Source organism: Pimephales promelas, chromosome 22 (assembly GCF_988280905.1).
Source record: "Pimephales promelas chromosome 22, fPimPro1.hap1.1, whole genome shotgun sequence".
Lineage (NCBI taxonomy): Eukaryota > Metazoa > Chordata > Actinopteri > Cypriniformes > Leuciscidae > Pimephales > Pimephales promelas.
In genome coordinates this window covers 20862950-20878154 of record NC_142790.1, presented here as the reverse complement: position 1 = coordinate 20878154, position 15205 = coordinate 20862950, and the positions used below count along the sequence as shown (strand labels likewise).

The 15205-nt window shown below is 36.3% G+C and overlaps 2 protein-coding genes across 6 annotated transcripts; both read left to right on the top strand.

Moving 5' to 3' along the window:
- The first annotated feature begins 260 nt into the window (after window positions 1-260).
- On the top strand, window positions 261-5064 carry gpr141 (G protein-coupled receptor 141). 2 transcript variants are annotated; one of them, XM_039667070.2, is made up of 2 exons: window positions 261-556; window positions 1264-5064. In XM_039667070.2, exons 1-2 carry the CDS (start codon window positions 397-399, stop codon window positions 2181-2183), a joined length of 1080 nt encoding a protein of 359 aa, XP_039523004.2. In that variant the 5' UTR covers window positions 261-396; the 3' UTR covers window positions 2184-5064. The 2 variants fall into 2 exon arrangements, with proteins under 2 accessions (XP_039523004.2, XP_039523005.2); XM_039667071.2 differs by having other exon boundaries at window positions 463-556; window positions 1248-5064.
- hnf4g (hepatocyte nuclear factor 4, gamma) lies at window positions 3659-15205 on the top strand. Of its 4 annotated transcripts, none has more exons than XM_039667069.2 (10): window positions 3659-3745; window positions 8746-8914; window positions 10113-10207; window positions 11115-11221; window positions 11728-11883; window positions 12640-12727; window positions 12836-12988; window positions 13074-13310; window positions 14193-14297; window positions 14476-15205. In XM_039667069.2, the coding sequence occupies exons 1-10, from the start codon at window positions 3718-3720 to the stop codon at window positions 14607-14609; spliced, it is 1272 nt and encodes a 423-aa protein (XP_039523003.1). In that variant the 5' UTR covers window positions 3659-3717; the 3' UTR covers window positions 14610-15205. The 4 variants fall into 4 exon arrangements, with proteins under 4 accessions (XP_039523003.1, XP_039523002.1, XP_039523001.1 ...); XM_039667068.2 differs by having other exon boundaries at window positions 11725-11883; XM_039667067.2 differs by lacking the exon at window positions 3659-3745 and adding an exon at window positions 5664-5893.

Here is a 15205-nt window from a genome sequence, read left to right as displayed (position 1 = left end):
TTGACCCTAAACTTTTGAGCAGTAGTGTAGTTTAAACATAACTGCCATTTATAGCATTAACGTGCATTACATTTTTAAATGCAACATTATGGCACATTCATCATTTTATTTACATGTTCTCTTACATAAATAGCCTATTTATATTTTGTTCAAAATTGAAAAATCAATATCCATTAATAACTCAATACTTAAGCACCACCCTAACCCCCCTCCACCTCACCCACCCACTTGCAGCTGTGACAAACATGCAGGGGAAAACCACAAACCTCACTTTTGCAGCTGAAGTCTAGACACAAGAATGGAGTGATATTAAGGCACTATTACAATACATTCAGACTATAAAGAACAGAAATACTAGGTGGCTGTGATCTTGCAGTATTTCATCATAACTTGAATATGAAAACAACAACAGTGCGGTTGGTTAGTAATAGGACTTGCTCTGAAACACCCAGAAGTCCGGCCTCCTCATCGAGAGAATGTGCTAAAATAGTGGTTGCAGTCAGAAGCAACAAGCACATTACCTTACTTCCTCAACTTATCCGGATCTTCAACTTCGGTACGTGTCTTGCTTCATAATCTCTCATTAAGCTGTTCATTTTGATTATGTAAACTCATTTTTACATTTTAAATGCACTGTGTTGTAAAATATAGCTGAAATGTCTAGCTTTCAGTTGTTTTTCTGAAGGAAAAAGAACCCTCAGAAATGTATAGTGGTGTGGCACATTCAAATTGGCTAAAATTATGATTATTTTTTATATGTACACAAAGTATTCAAAATTAAGGTTTAAATGAATGCAATGAGGGATGACAATATATTGACATGTACATTATAGGCCTGTTTCTACAGAACACTGCAAAAACACTGCAGTAAGGTCCTATTGGTTAACATTAATGCATGTTAACTTACAACAATGAGCAATACATTTGTACAGTATTTTTTAATCTTTGTCAATGTTACTTAAAATACAACGATTCATATAATTGATCTTAGCTGCAGGTCAGTAAATAATAAGATTTGGTTTGAATACTGTATAACATTTTGAAAGTAACATTAAGATTAATTCATGCTTTTCATAGGCCAAAGGCTAGACGTTTTTTTTTTAATAGTTAGTTCATGTTAACTAAACGAGTTTGTTAAAAAATGGAACCTTATGGTAATACTGAATAGAAAACAAAACATGTATGGCTTTGCTCTATGTCTTTTCCACGTATTAAATGACTTCATCACACTTGCCTTTGACTTCCAGTATGTTTTCTCTCTAGGGACCATGAACACCACCATGAACACCACCATGAACCCCACCACCACCAGCCTCGCAGTGGCGTCCACCCCTCCAGTCCACTTCGACATGCCCTACAGAATCGCCCTGATAGTCATCTACTCTGTCGTCCTTCTGGTGGGCATCACAGGCTTAGGTTTCATGATCAGCTTGTTAAAAGCCAACATTCGCTCGTTAACCACCATCGCCTTCCTGAACCTGATGGTCGCACACTTTCTGTTCCTGCTCACCGTGCCATTCAGAATCTACTATTTCGCGTTTCTATCATGGAACCTGGGTAAGGGGATGTGTAAACTGGTCAGCGCCATGGTGCATATCCATATATACATGGTGTTTACCATATACGCCATCATACTTACCCTTCGTTTCCTGCAATTCTACAAGAAAACGCAACGGACTGAGTTTTACAGGCGGCTGCACGCGCTGGGCGCGAGCGCTTTAGTGTGGTTCCTACTTCTTCTCATCATGCTACCCCTCGTGTTGCTTCAATACGGACAATCTTCCAAAAGCAATAAAGTCAACACAGAAAACGAGTGCTTCAAATTTCAGAATATGTTAGATGACACATCCGTCTACGCCCTGAACATGATTCTATCTATCTTTATTATCAGTGTGTCGGGTCTTCAGACCTGCATCCAGGCATTCATCTTGCACGTCATGATACGCAAGTACGGATCGGCCAGTCGTTCCCAGCAGGAGTTTTGGGTCCAAATAAAAAACCTTATCTTTGTACTGATCTTGCTCACCTGCTTGGTACCATACCACCTTTTTCGGCTGCATTACTTGAACAACGCTACTGATCTTCATGCGATAAATGAGGTGTTTCTGGCCATCACGGGACTGACATGTTTCGACATGCTAACGTTCACAGGGAAGAACGTGTGTCAGGTGTGCTGGCCCTAAAGATGTGGATATTCTCCACATCATTGGCCATTAATCAGATTCTCTCCACAGCTGTGAAAATGGACTGTTTATACAGAAAACGTGTTATAATAATAATAGCCAGCGGTTACAATAAAGGTAGGCTAAATGAGCACCCCAGCTGAAAAAAAAAGTTTATTTAGGCTATGAAAACGTTATTTATGAATTTCAAACATTAACTTCCAGTTTTAAAACAAAATTTGAAACGAGTTTTTATTGGTTTTGCTAACATTTTGGGAACTGTTTGTTCTATTTTCGTTTGGATATGTTGCAAACATTAATTTCGAATGTTCTCTGAACGTTGTGAAACTATTATCATCTAAAAAACAGACTGTTCAACTAAAGTGTTTCACAAGAAAACCGTGACATTACAGTAGGATGACTATAACAGGGCCTAGGCAATTACTATACGCCTATAGCTGTTATATAAATAAATGGACAGAAAGACAGCTCCTTATATGCACTTTAAAAAAGTACAACTACCGTAAACGTAGGCTAAATTTAATTTTAAATAGGCATAGGGATTGGTCACCACAAAAATAGAAACTCTGTCATCGTTTAGGCCGACTTTTCCTCAGGTTTTTCGAACAAACAGTGATGCGGCCCATGGTCATGGACTTCCAAAGTAAAAAAAAAAAAAAATGCAATGTAAGTCCAACTGTTTTGGACATGTTTTGGACATTCTGTTTTGGACATTTGTTTTGGACATTCTCCATATATCTTCTTTTGTGTTCAGGACAGGAGGTAAAAAAAAATTCATACAGGCTTGGGACATTTTGAGGGAGAGTAAATTTGATTACAGTGTTTTAATTTTTGGGTGAACTGTCCCTTTAAAATACCTCAACGTTTTTGTCCAGTTATTTAGGCCTATAACTTAACCAGCCGTAACAATTCGCGCGTCATACACCGATTTAGACTTGTACAGAAGTCGTATGTATGAGTACACGTGGTTTTGTGTTCATCAATGACTCGACCTATCATTGAAAGACAGAAAAATAGAGATTTGGCGCCCTCTTGTGGTAAACTTGGAGAACGTCGGAGGTTGGCTAGTTAAAAGATAAAATTATAGTTCTGTAAAACAATGATTTCGGCTTTTAGCGTGCAACCTAATTGTTTATAAGCAGGCTTTAAAAAAATGTTTAATGAAAAAATACGAAAATCTCTGTTACATAGGATATGTATTCGTATTAGGCTAAACATTAAAGGCTAAATTCAAATTATTTTTCTTCTAGCCTTCGTAGCTTACTATTGCCAGTGTTCTTGACGTCGTGAACGCACGCAAAGGCAACACGATTCATGTCTTCTGTTTTATTGGGGCTAGTTACTGTTTAACATCTCCACCCAACTTACAGTTTGTTTAGTAAATCGATCTAATGAGAGGCTCCCCCAACACCACCAAAAGTATTATCCAATGACATGTTAAACACTTCATGTAGCCTACTCGAAGTTGCCAACAGCGAAACATATTTATAAGCATAAAAGTTTGACCCATGTTCGTTTGGGTTTTGGTGGATTAATGCAAATCGTTGTTGGACGTGGAGAAGGTAAGACCTGATAGTTTTGAGTCGCGGTCATTGAATTGTGGGTCAGTTAAAGAAAAAAATAATCCGTTAAACCGTTTCTTTCTACATTTTACCTGAGAATGCTAGAGTTTAAAGAAGTCCTTACTACATGGGAAAAGAAAATATCGCTCGAGCGATATTGTCTGAACAGTCAGCCTGTGACGTCGACGTTCGAACTATCGTGTCTTTTTTTATTTATTCTTGTTGATAAAAATGTAAAGAAATTTAATTTGTGTGCACAAATAAGCAGTGTCTATATTCATTACTATTTTTTTATTGCTATAATCAATAAAAAAGTTTTAAAATAGGCTATACATTCGATTTATACATAATTACAACATTCATTTCCTTTCAATCTTTGCTTTGTAAATAATTACTTTGCATTTTTCATGAAAATATTCCTTACTAGGCTTACTGTTATTATACGTAAATATGTATTATACGTAAGTCATATCAATGGACTTTTTAAATACAACTGAACGTAACCAACTACTGCGAGTTTTTCCCCAGTCCTCGGTTGATTTTTTTCTTCTAAGCAGTTCTAGTTTGACCTTGAATGTATTATGCTTTTGAAATGTTAATGTTGAGTATATTGCAATATGATTTTATGTTAAGTATTCGTCTCTGTGCATTGGATATAGTGATGTAATGCAATGTATTGAAAATAGAGGGCAGAGATTAGATGCCCTCGCCTAACAAAACTCTTTATCACGTGAACATTTGAGCACTTCCTCCTTTTATCATTGTTTGTTGGAGTGAAGTTAAAATGTAACCTGTGTTGTGTTTCCTCCGAGTATTCATGTGCTTACTGAATCTAATGTTAAATAGTCTGATTTATTTAATATTTTGTTGTCTCTGTTTTTGTTGTAGGCTATATGTCTGTACAGTAATGGTCTGTTTGACTTTCTATAGTATATTTAAGTCAAGTTTAGTGTACAGAAAAATATAGATAGATATTCTAAAATTAAACAAAATGTTAGGGAAACTGAATGGCAAAGTATTTCACTGAAGTGATGTTTTTAAAATTATATTTTGACCAGAAACACTTGTTTGGTTTCCTTTATGGCTTTGCACATGCATTGTGGCTGTCGGTGCCTATTTTTTGGTGATGTTTTTATTCTAATTTTGTCAGAAACTTTTTTTTTGGTCAAGTAAACTGATATTTGTCCTACAAACGACTGCCATTTCTTTCCAAACCTGTATACAGTTCTTTCTTCTGCAGAACACAAAATTAGATATTTTGAAAACCACTGCGGCCCCATTGACTTTCATTGTACAAATAAAGTCATTTTTTTTCAAAATATATCTTCTTTTGTGTTCCTGGAAAGGTGAGTAAATGATGACCGAATTTAGATTATTGTGTGAACTATCCATTTAAGAAAAAATGCCTCATCAAAATATTACATTCAATTGATTCTCTTAGTCTAGTTTAAATAACATGCAAAACAGAATTTGTATTAGACAAATTTAAATTATGTCTATAATAATCATATTTGCATCAGAGCTGCTGAAACTGAGATATCTAGTTTTTAAAATATTGTGTAAATTTAATTCAACATTAACATAAAAAGCATAACATTTATGCAACTTGCAAGCTGAGAAACCCCCCATCGATTTACAACATCTTGTTTACAAAAGGAAGGTCCTAGTTCTCCTAATGAACATTTATAAATTTATTGTCCTGCAGTATTTGCCATATTTTTGTTAAGGGATGGTGCATTATTTTGTAAGTCATTTTACCTGAAAACAGGGCCTGCACCAATGCAATCTCTGGTTTCTCTCTGGAACAAATGGGGAAAACAGTTATCTCTTCATCCTTCTGATAAGTATAGGATAAGGGGAGAAGATAAGTTCTGTGGAAGGAGGTGAGGAGTCTTGGACAAGGCTCCTCCCTTGTCTTAGAAGATGACAAATCAGCATTCTGAAGAGATGGTCAACCTAAGGCTGCTCTCTCCTAGAGACACGGTCCCAGGACGAATTTAAGTAGAGATAGCAGGGAAGGGATGAAGTTTTCACCAAGTCCTCTCCCTAAATCCTTGTTGGACATGGATGTAGCCAATTACTGCGAGGGCCTAGACCCGACCTATAGCACACTGGGCTTTGAGAATGCAGAGGTGCTTTATTGTGGTGGTGAGTGCTGTGCATTTTGTATAAAAATCCGTTTTTGAAGCAGATGGTGTTGATGCTGCTTGGACTAATCATTCTCGTCCAATAGTGCTGTTACTCTACTGTTAACTGGATTAATGTCAGTTCTAACTGAGGTGGGTGTTAATTTGGCTTGGTATGACTGGAGGGGACAGGCGCCATGTCATGGCTGGTTTAATAGCTGTCTGAACTGTCTGGAATGATTTGTCCCAGCAGAATCATTTACCTCCTAAAGGAGATAACTGTTAGCTAACTATTTTGAAAGTCTTTCCATTCAGTTTAAAATTCAACAGAGGGTTTCACTCAAATCCTGAGAAAAGAGTTCTGAGTCTCAGGATTAGAGACAGGGTTCTCCTTGGGTTGATAGGTTTGGAAAAAAGACAAAACGGGATATACTGTTTTTAAGTTTTAGTTTAAAAAAATTTGTACAACTTCAATGTTAAAGGGATAGTTCACCCAAAAATAATGTCATCACAGCCCCACGTTGTTCCAAACCTGTACATTTCTTTCTTCTGCTGAAGATATTTAGAAGAATATCAGTAACCAAACAGTTGATGGACTTCCATGGAAGTCAATGGGGCCCATAAACTGTTTGGTTACCCATATTCTTCAAAATATCTTATTTTGTGTTCAGCAGAAGAGAGAAATTCATACAGGTTTAGAACAAGTTGAGGGTGAGTAAATGATGACAGAATTGTCATTTTTGGCCAAACTACCCCTTTAATTCAAAGCAGGAACAACTAAGAAAGGCGTGAAAGGATCCCAATTTTTTTTTTTTTTTGCTCTTATTTAAAGAAATGCGTAAAAGTACATTTACTGAAGGGATGACATCATAGGAAATGTCTTTGTCAAGGGTGAAATGTTGCCACTTCTAACTTTTAAACATGTCTCTGGTTATCCATGGTTCAAATCTTTAGCTATTTTGTCATCACAATCTTATGTGGTTTATCCAGTTCAGTTCATTAATCTAATCCTAGAATAAAATTGCTGTAGAGATTTCCCAGTTATCTTTACAGTCCTTTACAGTACATCTAAACACAGAGATAGAGAAAGGTCATAAAATATCGGTTAGAGAAACTATTTAAAGGCAAACACACACTCTCTGATTTTTACACTACTGAATCATCCTCAACCAGTCCAGTCCCATGGAAAGCATGCTGGGAACTGAAACTTGTCTAAAGAATAACAAAGAATAAACTAATGTTTTACAAATAGTGAAATTAAGCATTGTGTTGCATTATTAAAATGCACGAAAAGCAAAACTCACATTTTGAGTTGATATTTTCATGTATTGAGATTGTTTGTCGCATTCGGCATTCGCATATCCTTTTCTTCATCCTATCCTTAAATGGATAGTTTACCCAAAAAAGAAAATACCTTCATTGTTTACTCACTCTCATATTGTTCCAAAACTGTATGATTCTCTTCCTTGTGTGAAACACAAAAACACAAAATAATATATTTTGAAAAATATCTTAAATGTTTTTTTTTTTTTTTTTAAATCCACATTATGAAAGTCAATGGTTGCCAAAAATGTTTGGCTACCAATATTGTTCTGGATATCTTCTTTTGTGTTCTGCAGAAGAAAGAAAGTCATGTTTTAACCAACACAAGGGTGAGTAAATGACAGCATCTTAAAGGGATACTCCATTTTTTTTGGAAATAGGCTTATTTTACCACTCCCCCAGAGTTAAACAGTTGGGTTTTACCGTTTTCGAATCCATTCAGATGATTTTCTGATATTTAGAAGAATATCAGTAACCAGACAGTTTCTGGTCTCATTGACTTCCATAGTATACATTTTTTGTATACATTTTTTCCTACTATGGAAGTCAATGAGACCAGAAACTGTCTGGTAAGTAATATAATTCTAAATATGAGAAAATCATCTGAATGGATTCGAAAACGGTAAAACTCAACTGTTTAACTCTGGGGGAGTGGTAAAATAAAAGTGGAATATCCCTTTAATTTGTGGGCAATCTAACTCTTTAATTAAGCCCATAAAGCCATGAATGCAGTGAAATAGTTTTCCAACCCATTTTTCATTGTTTCATTTTAAGTTCATAGCACCTTACTCTGAAGCGAAATACTTCAAACAGCCGCCAGGATGAAATTGCCTCTCTGCGACCACACATGCCCTTGGCATTCAAATGATGTTTTATCCTGAATGAGAAGGAATCACTTTGGGAATAAACTAAATCAGAAGAGATTGCTTTCAACCCACATTAACATTTATCCATGAGATGTCAATCTCCATTGAGTATCTGTCTATGCGATAAAACAGAGGCTAATCCTAATTAAGTCTGTCCTACAACAGCGGGAGGCTCCAATCAGTCTCAGCTCATAAAAGGCTAAAGTCCCCTGCTGCATTTCTTTTGTTGAAATGTTATGATTTTGGATGCACAAAGGAATGATTGATTTCTCATCCTTGTCTATATGAACAGAAGGGTGCCACTCTCTGTTGCATTAGAAGGTCTTTTAGGATGAGCATCCTTTGTTCACTTATGCAGAACTCTTCCTTATTCTCCTCATTAGTAGTTATGATCGAGAGACCGAATAAAAAGACCTAGATTTGATAGACGTGTCGTGTTGTAGCTTTATGAGACTCACTTGGCTCTGTGTTTGTTAGTCTAGCTTGAATTAGCATGCTTAGCTTAGCATTCAGAAGCTTAGCAGCAGTAGATTTCTACTATTTAGTGTGTTCTGGATGTACAACAGACATGATTCTCTACTTTAAAAGATCCAAAAGCCACCCAAGTGAATCAACCAAAGTGTTCAGGTGGCAATAACAGTTTCAGGATGATCTCAATCCTGATTGTCTGTGTTGTTGTTCACAGAAAACATGCCGACAGAGCCCAGCATCAGTCAAGGAGAAAATGGCGTGAGCTCCAACTGCGCAATCTGTGGCGACAAAGCCACAGGTAAACATTATGGCGCGTCCAGCTGTGATGGCTGCAAAGGCTTCTTCCGCCGGAGCATCAGGAAGAGTCATGTCTACTCCTGCAGGTACATCACGCTCATCATATATATATATATATATATATAATTTATTATTTTCAGTTTTACTAATTATAGTCCTTCAACTTATTTCAATTAGTTGCCAAGTTTTTTTTTTAAGTTGAAGCATTTTAAAGCAGTTTAGCTAATAATAACCAGCCCATTCTCATCCCAAGGCGTCATATGCTGACACTTTTGCCAATGTGTAGACATCCAACGCACATGGCACCCTTTAGCGTCAATATGAGACGCAGATATATATGGGACAGAAGGCGCCTCTTAGTGGTCTAACCCTAACCCTACCCCAGACCTAAACCTACCCATACTCTGTGCATGTTATATTGACTCTAAAGGGTGCCATGTGCGTTGGATGTCTACGCATTGGCAAAAGCGTCAGTATTTGACGCCTTGGAATGAGAATGCGTTGCAATAACAGTATGAGATGAGAATTGAGAGCTGATTTTTTTATTAAGAAATGATTTTTTTTTAAATAAAACTGTTTTTAATGACATTTTGTTGCATTAATGGTTACCACAAACATAAGAAACATGGTAACACTTTACAATAAAGTTCCATTTGTTAGCATTTGTTACTAACAATGAAAATAGGCTTACCTCTGAAGCATTTGTTTATCTCAGTTTATCTCAACATTTACTAACCATAGCACTATACATGTAATTAATTAATACTACTTGTTTAATTAAGTACAATAACTATGTCACCTTAAAATAAAGTGTAACCATATTTTTAGCTAATGTTAGTTAATGCATGAATGGGCACTAATGGAAACTATATAAAGCTTTACTATTGTGAAGAGTATTACCTGATTCACAACTGAGTTCCCCTTATTAGCTGGTTATTTTTAATGAATCAGGCAAAAAGACTCATGAATCAGTCCTGAACTTACGTTGAATTGATCTAATGAATTTCACTAATTCACTGAAACATGTTTCAACTGTCATGTTTATTTAAAAAAAATGAAAATAGAATGGTTTAAGGAATGACTAACTTGGAACTGGAATTATTCAGTGATATTGGAATCAGAAGCACATACATGACATTCCTCACAGTTCCCAGTTCTAACAAATAATTGACCAAAACGCACCAGACTATTTTTATATACATCATATATACACATCAAATTCATTGCTGTAATGTTAACAAGGCGTTTGCAAAATGTTAACAAAATTCTTCTTCTTTTGGGCAGGTTTAATCGTCAATGTGTTGTTGATAAAGACAAACGGAACCAGTGCCGTTTCTGCAGACTTCACAAATGCTTTCGAGCTGGAATGAAAAAAGAAGGTAAACATTTTATATGCATGCATTTCCCCCCCCACAAATGCTCACATTTCCCACAGTCTTGATCAGAAATCTCATGGAGTAACAAGGAAGAGGGAACTCAAATGAGTAAAATAGATGATGCCATAAAACTTGCCCTGATTACACAAGGATGTTTAGTTTATTGGATGTATAACCTTGGCTTAGACTTTTATGATGGGCGATCATGTGCTCTCCACCTCACTTTCCGTGCGTACACGTTGTTCGGGACTGTGGTCAGTTAAAGTTTTACCTCTAGCTTATGCAGGGTTTTGTACGACAGTCATGCATTATTTTTTAATTTTCTCACCATCGTTTCTCATTTCTTCGGAGAAAAAACAGCTTTAACCAGCCTAAGATGGTTTACTGGTCTTCGTTGGCTTAAAGGGATAATTTACCCAAAAATAAAAATTCTGTCATCATTTACTCACCCTCAAGTTGTTCCAAACTTGAATGACTTTCATATATTTTGAAGAATGTCAATAACCCACTGAAAAAGAAAAACCCACTAAAAAAACATCAAAATAAGTATGTTTGCATAGAGAAAACTATTTATAAAATTATTTAAAAATGTAACGCAAAACACAGTTGGAAATATTTCTGGCTGGCAAAATTTCACAATCCATTAATCATTCGTGGCAAAACACAATAGGTGTGGCAAAAAGGTCATTTTTTTGACTCTTTATACATTTAATGACATTCAAATACGTTAGAAAGAATGAACTCTGCCATTGAACCCCTTCTTTCTTGGCTGTTCGTGTGTGTTATTTCGTGGCAGTGTGATTTTCTGCAAATAAGCTTGAGAAACACACCCATCATCTTGGCTAATCAGTAATAACTCCTAACTGTTATTAGCTCACTAATCAGCAAAATTGTTTGTGCTTGTTTTAAGCTGTGCAGAATGAGCGGGACCGTATCAGCTCTAGGAGGAACATGCAAGACTCGCATGATCTGCCACCAATCACAGCCCTCGCTCATGCTGAAGCTCTCTCGCAGCAGGTAAACTGTCCTATCAAGGTTAATCGAAGCGCTCACACGCACACACACAAAAAGAAAGAGAAAGAATATCAGTCGAAAAGGGCAGAGACACGGAAAATGAAAAACATGCATATTACGGTATCTGCGGCAGTAACATTTATTGCTTTTGAGCAATAAATCATTGGCATGATTGTCAATTAAAGCAAAGGTGTATGGTTTTAATGGATTCTGCTAGAGATAAATAGTCGCCAAAAACAAAAATTAACCAGCAACAGGGCTGATTAAAGAAGGAAGAGAGGTTTCATCACAGTAAGTCTGATTAAGTTCTGCTCTGTAGTTAATAATAACAACGAGAGATAAATAACAGCTGTAATTTGCATGAGCGTTAGTTTCTTTGAGTATCAGTCAGTGAGTGTCATCAACATTTCGAATTATTTGCATGAGTACCTGTGTGAATTTACCCTAAGAGAGGCCCATTTTTAGAGGACATTGTAAATTCAGTTCGTCTCTCTTCTGTCTCTCAGCAGATCAACGCTGCCAGCCCAATGGGCCCTGCTGATGTTTCAGAGAAAAAATCAGCCACTATCAGTGACGTCTGCGAATCTATGAAGCAACAGCTGCTTGTTCTGGTAGAGTGGGCTAAATACATCCCAGCCTTCGGCGAATTGCCACTTGATGACCAGGTAATGGCCGTTGGAAAGCAACACTGGCTGTGCTAATTGGGGAGGCCCTTGGGTTAAATTGCAGGGCCGTTCACCGAAGCTCAATATTTGCTATTCACATGGCTGACTTGGTGTAGCCTCCATTTAGCATGCTGTCTGTGTTGCTCTAAATTTAGGACCCCCCCCCCCCCCCCATTGTTATTGAACATGCAGAACCTTCTGTTGTTTACCTGTGAGCTTAAAGGATACAAATGGCATTTAGTTCATGTGTATTAGCATTGAGGTCTACTGTATACTCCCAAAAGTCGACAAAATAATTTTTCAGCAGTTTTTAATGCAGTAAAAATGAGCAGTTTTTGCTCTTCTGGACCAAAATTGATGACTCATTTAGCATGCAAATCAAAGTAAGCAAGATGGCAAATGTTTGGCTGGGGATTGCCCAGTTAGCCCTCTGCTGGTAGACACCATAGCTACACTATGTGTTTCTAAAAATCAAGTTTAAATATATTATTATAATGATTAAAGACATTTATAATATTCAAAAATATTTCTATTTAAATGGATAACAATATTACTGTTTTACTGTATTTTTGATCAAATAAATACAGTCTTTATCAAATGGAGTCTCTTTCAAAAGGAGTCTCTAGTCATACTGACCCCATATATATATATATATATATATATATATATATATATATATATAGTATTTCCTTATAGTATATTTTCATTTCATTGTGGTAGTTACAGAAAACTGTTAAACTAGGCTTTTTTTTACAGGTTAGTTTATTACGCGCTCATGCAGGCGAGCATCTTCTGCTGGGTGTGGCTAAAAGGTCAATGCCATACAAAGACCTCTTGCTTCTAGGTAACTTCTAATAGAAAGTCATTTTCACCATTCAACATATAGATGTTAGACACACACACATACACACACTAACTCGAGCGGATCTTTTGTTTATTATTTTCCTTGCAGGTAATGGCTGTGTTGTCCATCGAAACTGCCCTGAGCCGGAAATAGGTCGCGTATCTAACCGAGTCTTGGATGAACTGGTATTATCCTTCCAGGACATCCAAATTGATGACAATGAATATGCAGCTCTAAAGGCCATTGTGTTCTTTGATCCAGGTATATGCAAATAAAACAGGACATTAATTTAACACTTAATATCTATCTTAAAACACAGCCACACATGTTACTATTTTTCTTCTAGATGCCAAAAGCTTAAGAGACCCCTCTAAGATCAAGGCGATGCGCTATCAGGTTCAAATGAGTCTGGAAGACTACATTAATGACCGGCAGTATGACTCGCGTGGGCGATTCGGGGAGCTTTTGCTGCTCCTTCCTACTCTGCAAAGCATCACCTGGCAGATGATTGAGCAGCTACAGTTTATCAAGCTTTTTAGTCTTGCTAAGATAGATAACCTGCTGCAGGAGATGCTTCTTGGGGGTGAGTATGAGGTGAAGCATTCAATTGCATGGGATTTTGAAGCGGAACAATGCTTCGTGATCATTTTTTAAATTAGGTGAAAGCAGGTACTTTATTCTGAAACAAGTGTGCTTGATCTTTCTCTCATAATATCACATATTACACTGCAAAATGTAAAATGATGAGGCAAAATAATATATGTGCTGTATAGACATTATTCTGCTGCAGCTTCATTTGATTATGGTAGACTGGCTAAAGGAAAGATTACTATTATTATTGCTTATGATTAGCATTACAGATCTGATCAAACACTTAACATCAAGTATACAATTTTGGCACATAAGTTATGCTACAGACATGAATCATGTGGATTCACCATAGCTATCTTCTAAATGTTATTGATCTTATTGAGAACAATTCATCCATGCATAAGGTTCTAAAGGTGCTAAAAACAATTTCATCAAATAGCATCACAATAAAGATTTAGCAGATTTTTAGCAGACAGTCAACTAATACTGTAATGAAAGTTAGAATATGAATAAATTGAAATATGAATTGAAATAAAAAATGTCATGCTGGTATAATATTACCAAAGACTTTAGACTTACAAAAACAGTCAGTGTTCTGAGATGTGCACTTATGACTGCACGCTTATTGGCTGGTCCAGCCTGAAAAAGTGTTTTTTGTCATGATTTGAGCGTTTAGAAACAGTTTTTGTCAGAAATCGTTGGTGATTTCAAATATGAAATGTAGTTGTAGCTTGGTGAACAGCTTTGGAGAATTTGATGTTTCTCCCTATGACAGAGACAGGAGCTAGATTCGCATGGCTGACTTATGTACACTTACTTATCTTTTGAACTTTTTTTTTATATAGTAACTCAATAATCTAATTTATTTTTGCAGGTTTAACCACAGAACAACCTCACTTGTATCACAATGGTCACCCTCAGGTTCCAGGACAGACTATAGTCATTAGCTCCATACCAGGACCTGCACACTCACAGATAGGTAAAAATGTTTATTTGATTTATCCTTTCATAAATATAGTCAGTGTCAGTGACAATACATCATAGATTAGTGAAACTGTGTTATTTTACTTGATTTTATTTTTATATTTGAATTTAAATAATTAGCAAGCTACTTTAAGTGTGTTTTATAGCTTTTCTGATTTTTTTTTTTTTGTCAGCATCCCCAGATACCCCTATTCCATCTCCCACTTCAGTCCAGAACCAGGAGGCCTACAAGACCCCCGACAGCCCGGCTCTCCTGCTAACTCAACAGCCCATGCCAAACAGACTCTCTCCTGAGCCTCCTCTATGAGCCTCCTCTCCAGCGCAGGCCCTGTGTGTTTGTATATGTGTAAATTGTGTGAGTTACACCCCTTCCCCTCCTCCAGTGCAACATGTGATCCAAAGAGAACTTTACAAACACATTCCAAATGTATTGTCAAAGTGGACCACCACAAATTGAAATAATTATATTTGAAAGATTTATTGCTGGCAGACCTGCTGGAAAACTAGTCAATGTAGACATTATTCGTTTATTAATAACAAATTGTCAGTTACAAGATACAACATTTTTTTGTACTATTAAAAAGTCGAGATTTAATTTATTAACAAAATTATACTATGCAACACTTGAAATTTTTGCTTTAAAAATAAATAAATATACTTTGGGTGTAAGTTGTTTTTTATTTATGGGCTAATTTGTAGTTTAAATTATTTTTTAAATACATTTTATAGGCTGTTTTGCATGATAAATGTAGCTCATGCTGTACTTTTGGGAAAGTATCAATATAATACACACTATATTCGAAAACTGTTAATGGACCCTGCATTACAGGGCAGCTGTATACATATGAAGCATTAATAAAAAGAGGTCGTTGGGATATGTTACTTATCCCACCCAATTTGCAA

What these genes read in the sequence shown, in the direction of transcription:
- gpr141 (XM_039667070.2), top strand. Translation starts at nt 397, where the DNA reads ATGAAAACAACAACAGTGCGGTTGGTTAGTAATAGGACTTGCTCTGAA. An exon ending in TATCCGGATCTTCAACTTCG is followed by an intron (nt 557 to 1,263) that starts GTACGTGTCTTG and finishes TTTTCTCTCTAG; the next exon opens with GGACCATGAACACCACCATG.
- hnf4g (XM_039667066.2), top strand. Translation starts at nt 5,767, where the DNA reads ATGAAGTTTTCACCAAGTCCTCTCCCTAAATCCTTGTTGGACATGGAT. An exon ending in AGTCATGTCTACTCCTGCAG is followed by an intron (nt 8,915 to 10,112) that starts GTACATCACGCT and finishes TCTTTTGGGCAG; the next exon opens with GTTTAATCGTCAATGTGTTG. An exon ending in AGCTGGAATGAAAAAAGAAG is followed by an intron (nt 10,208 to 11,114) that starts GTAAACATTTTA and finishes GCTTGTTTTAAG; the next exon opens with CTGTGCAGAATGAGCGGGAC.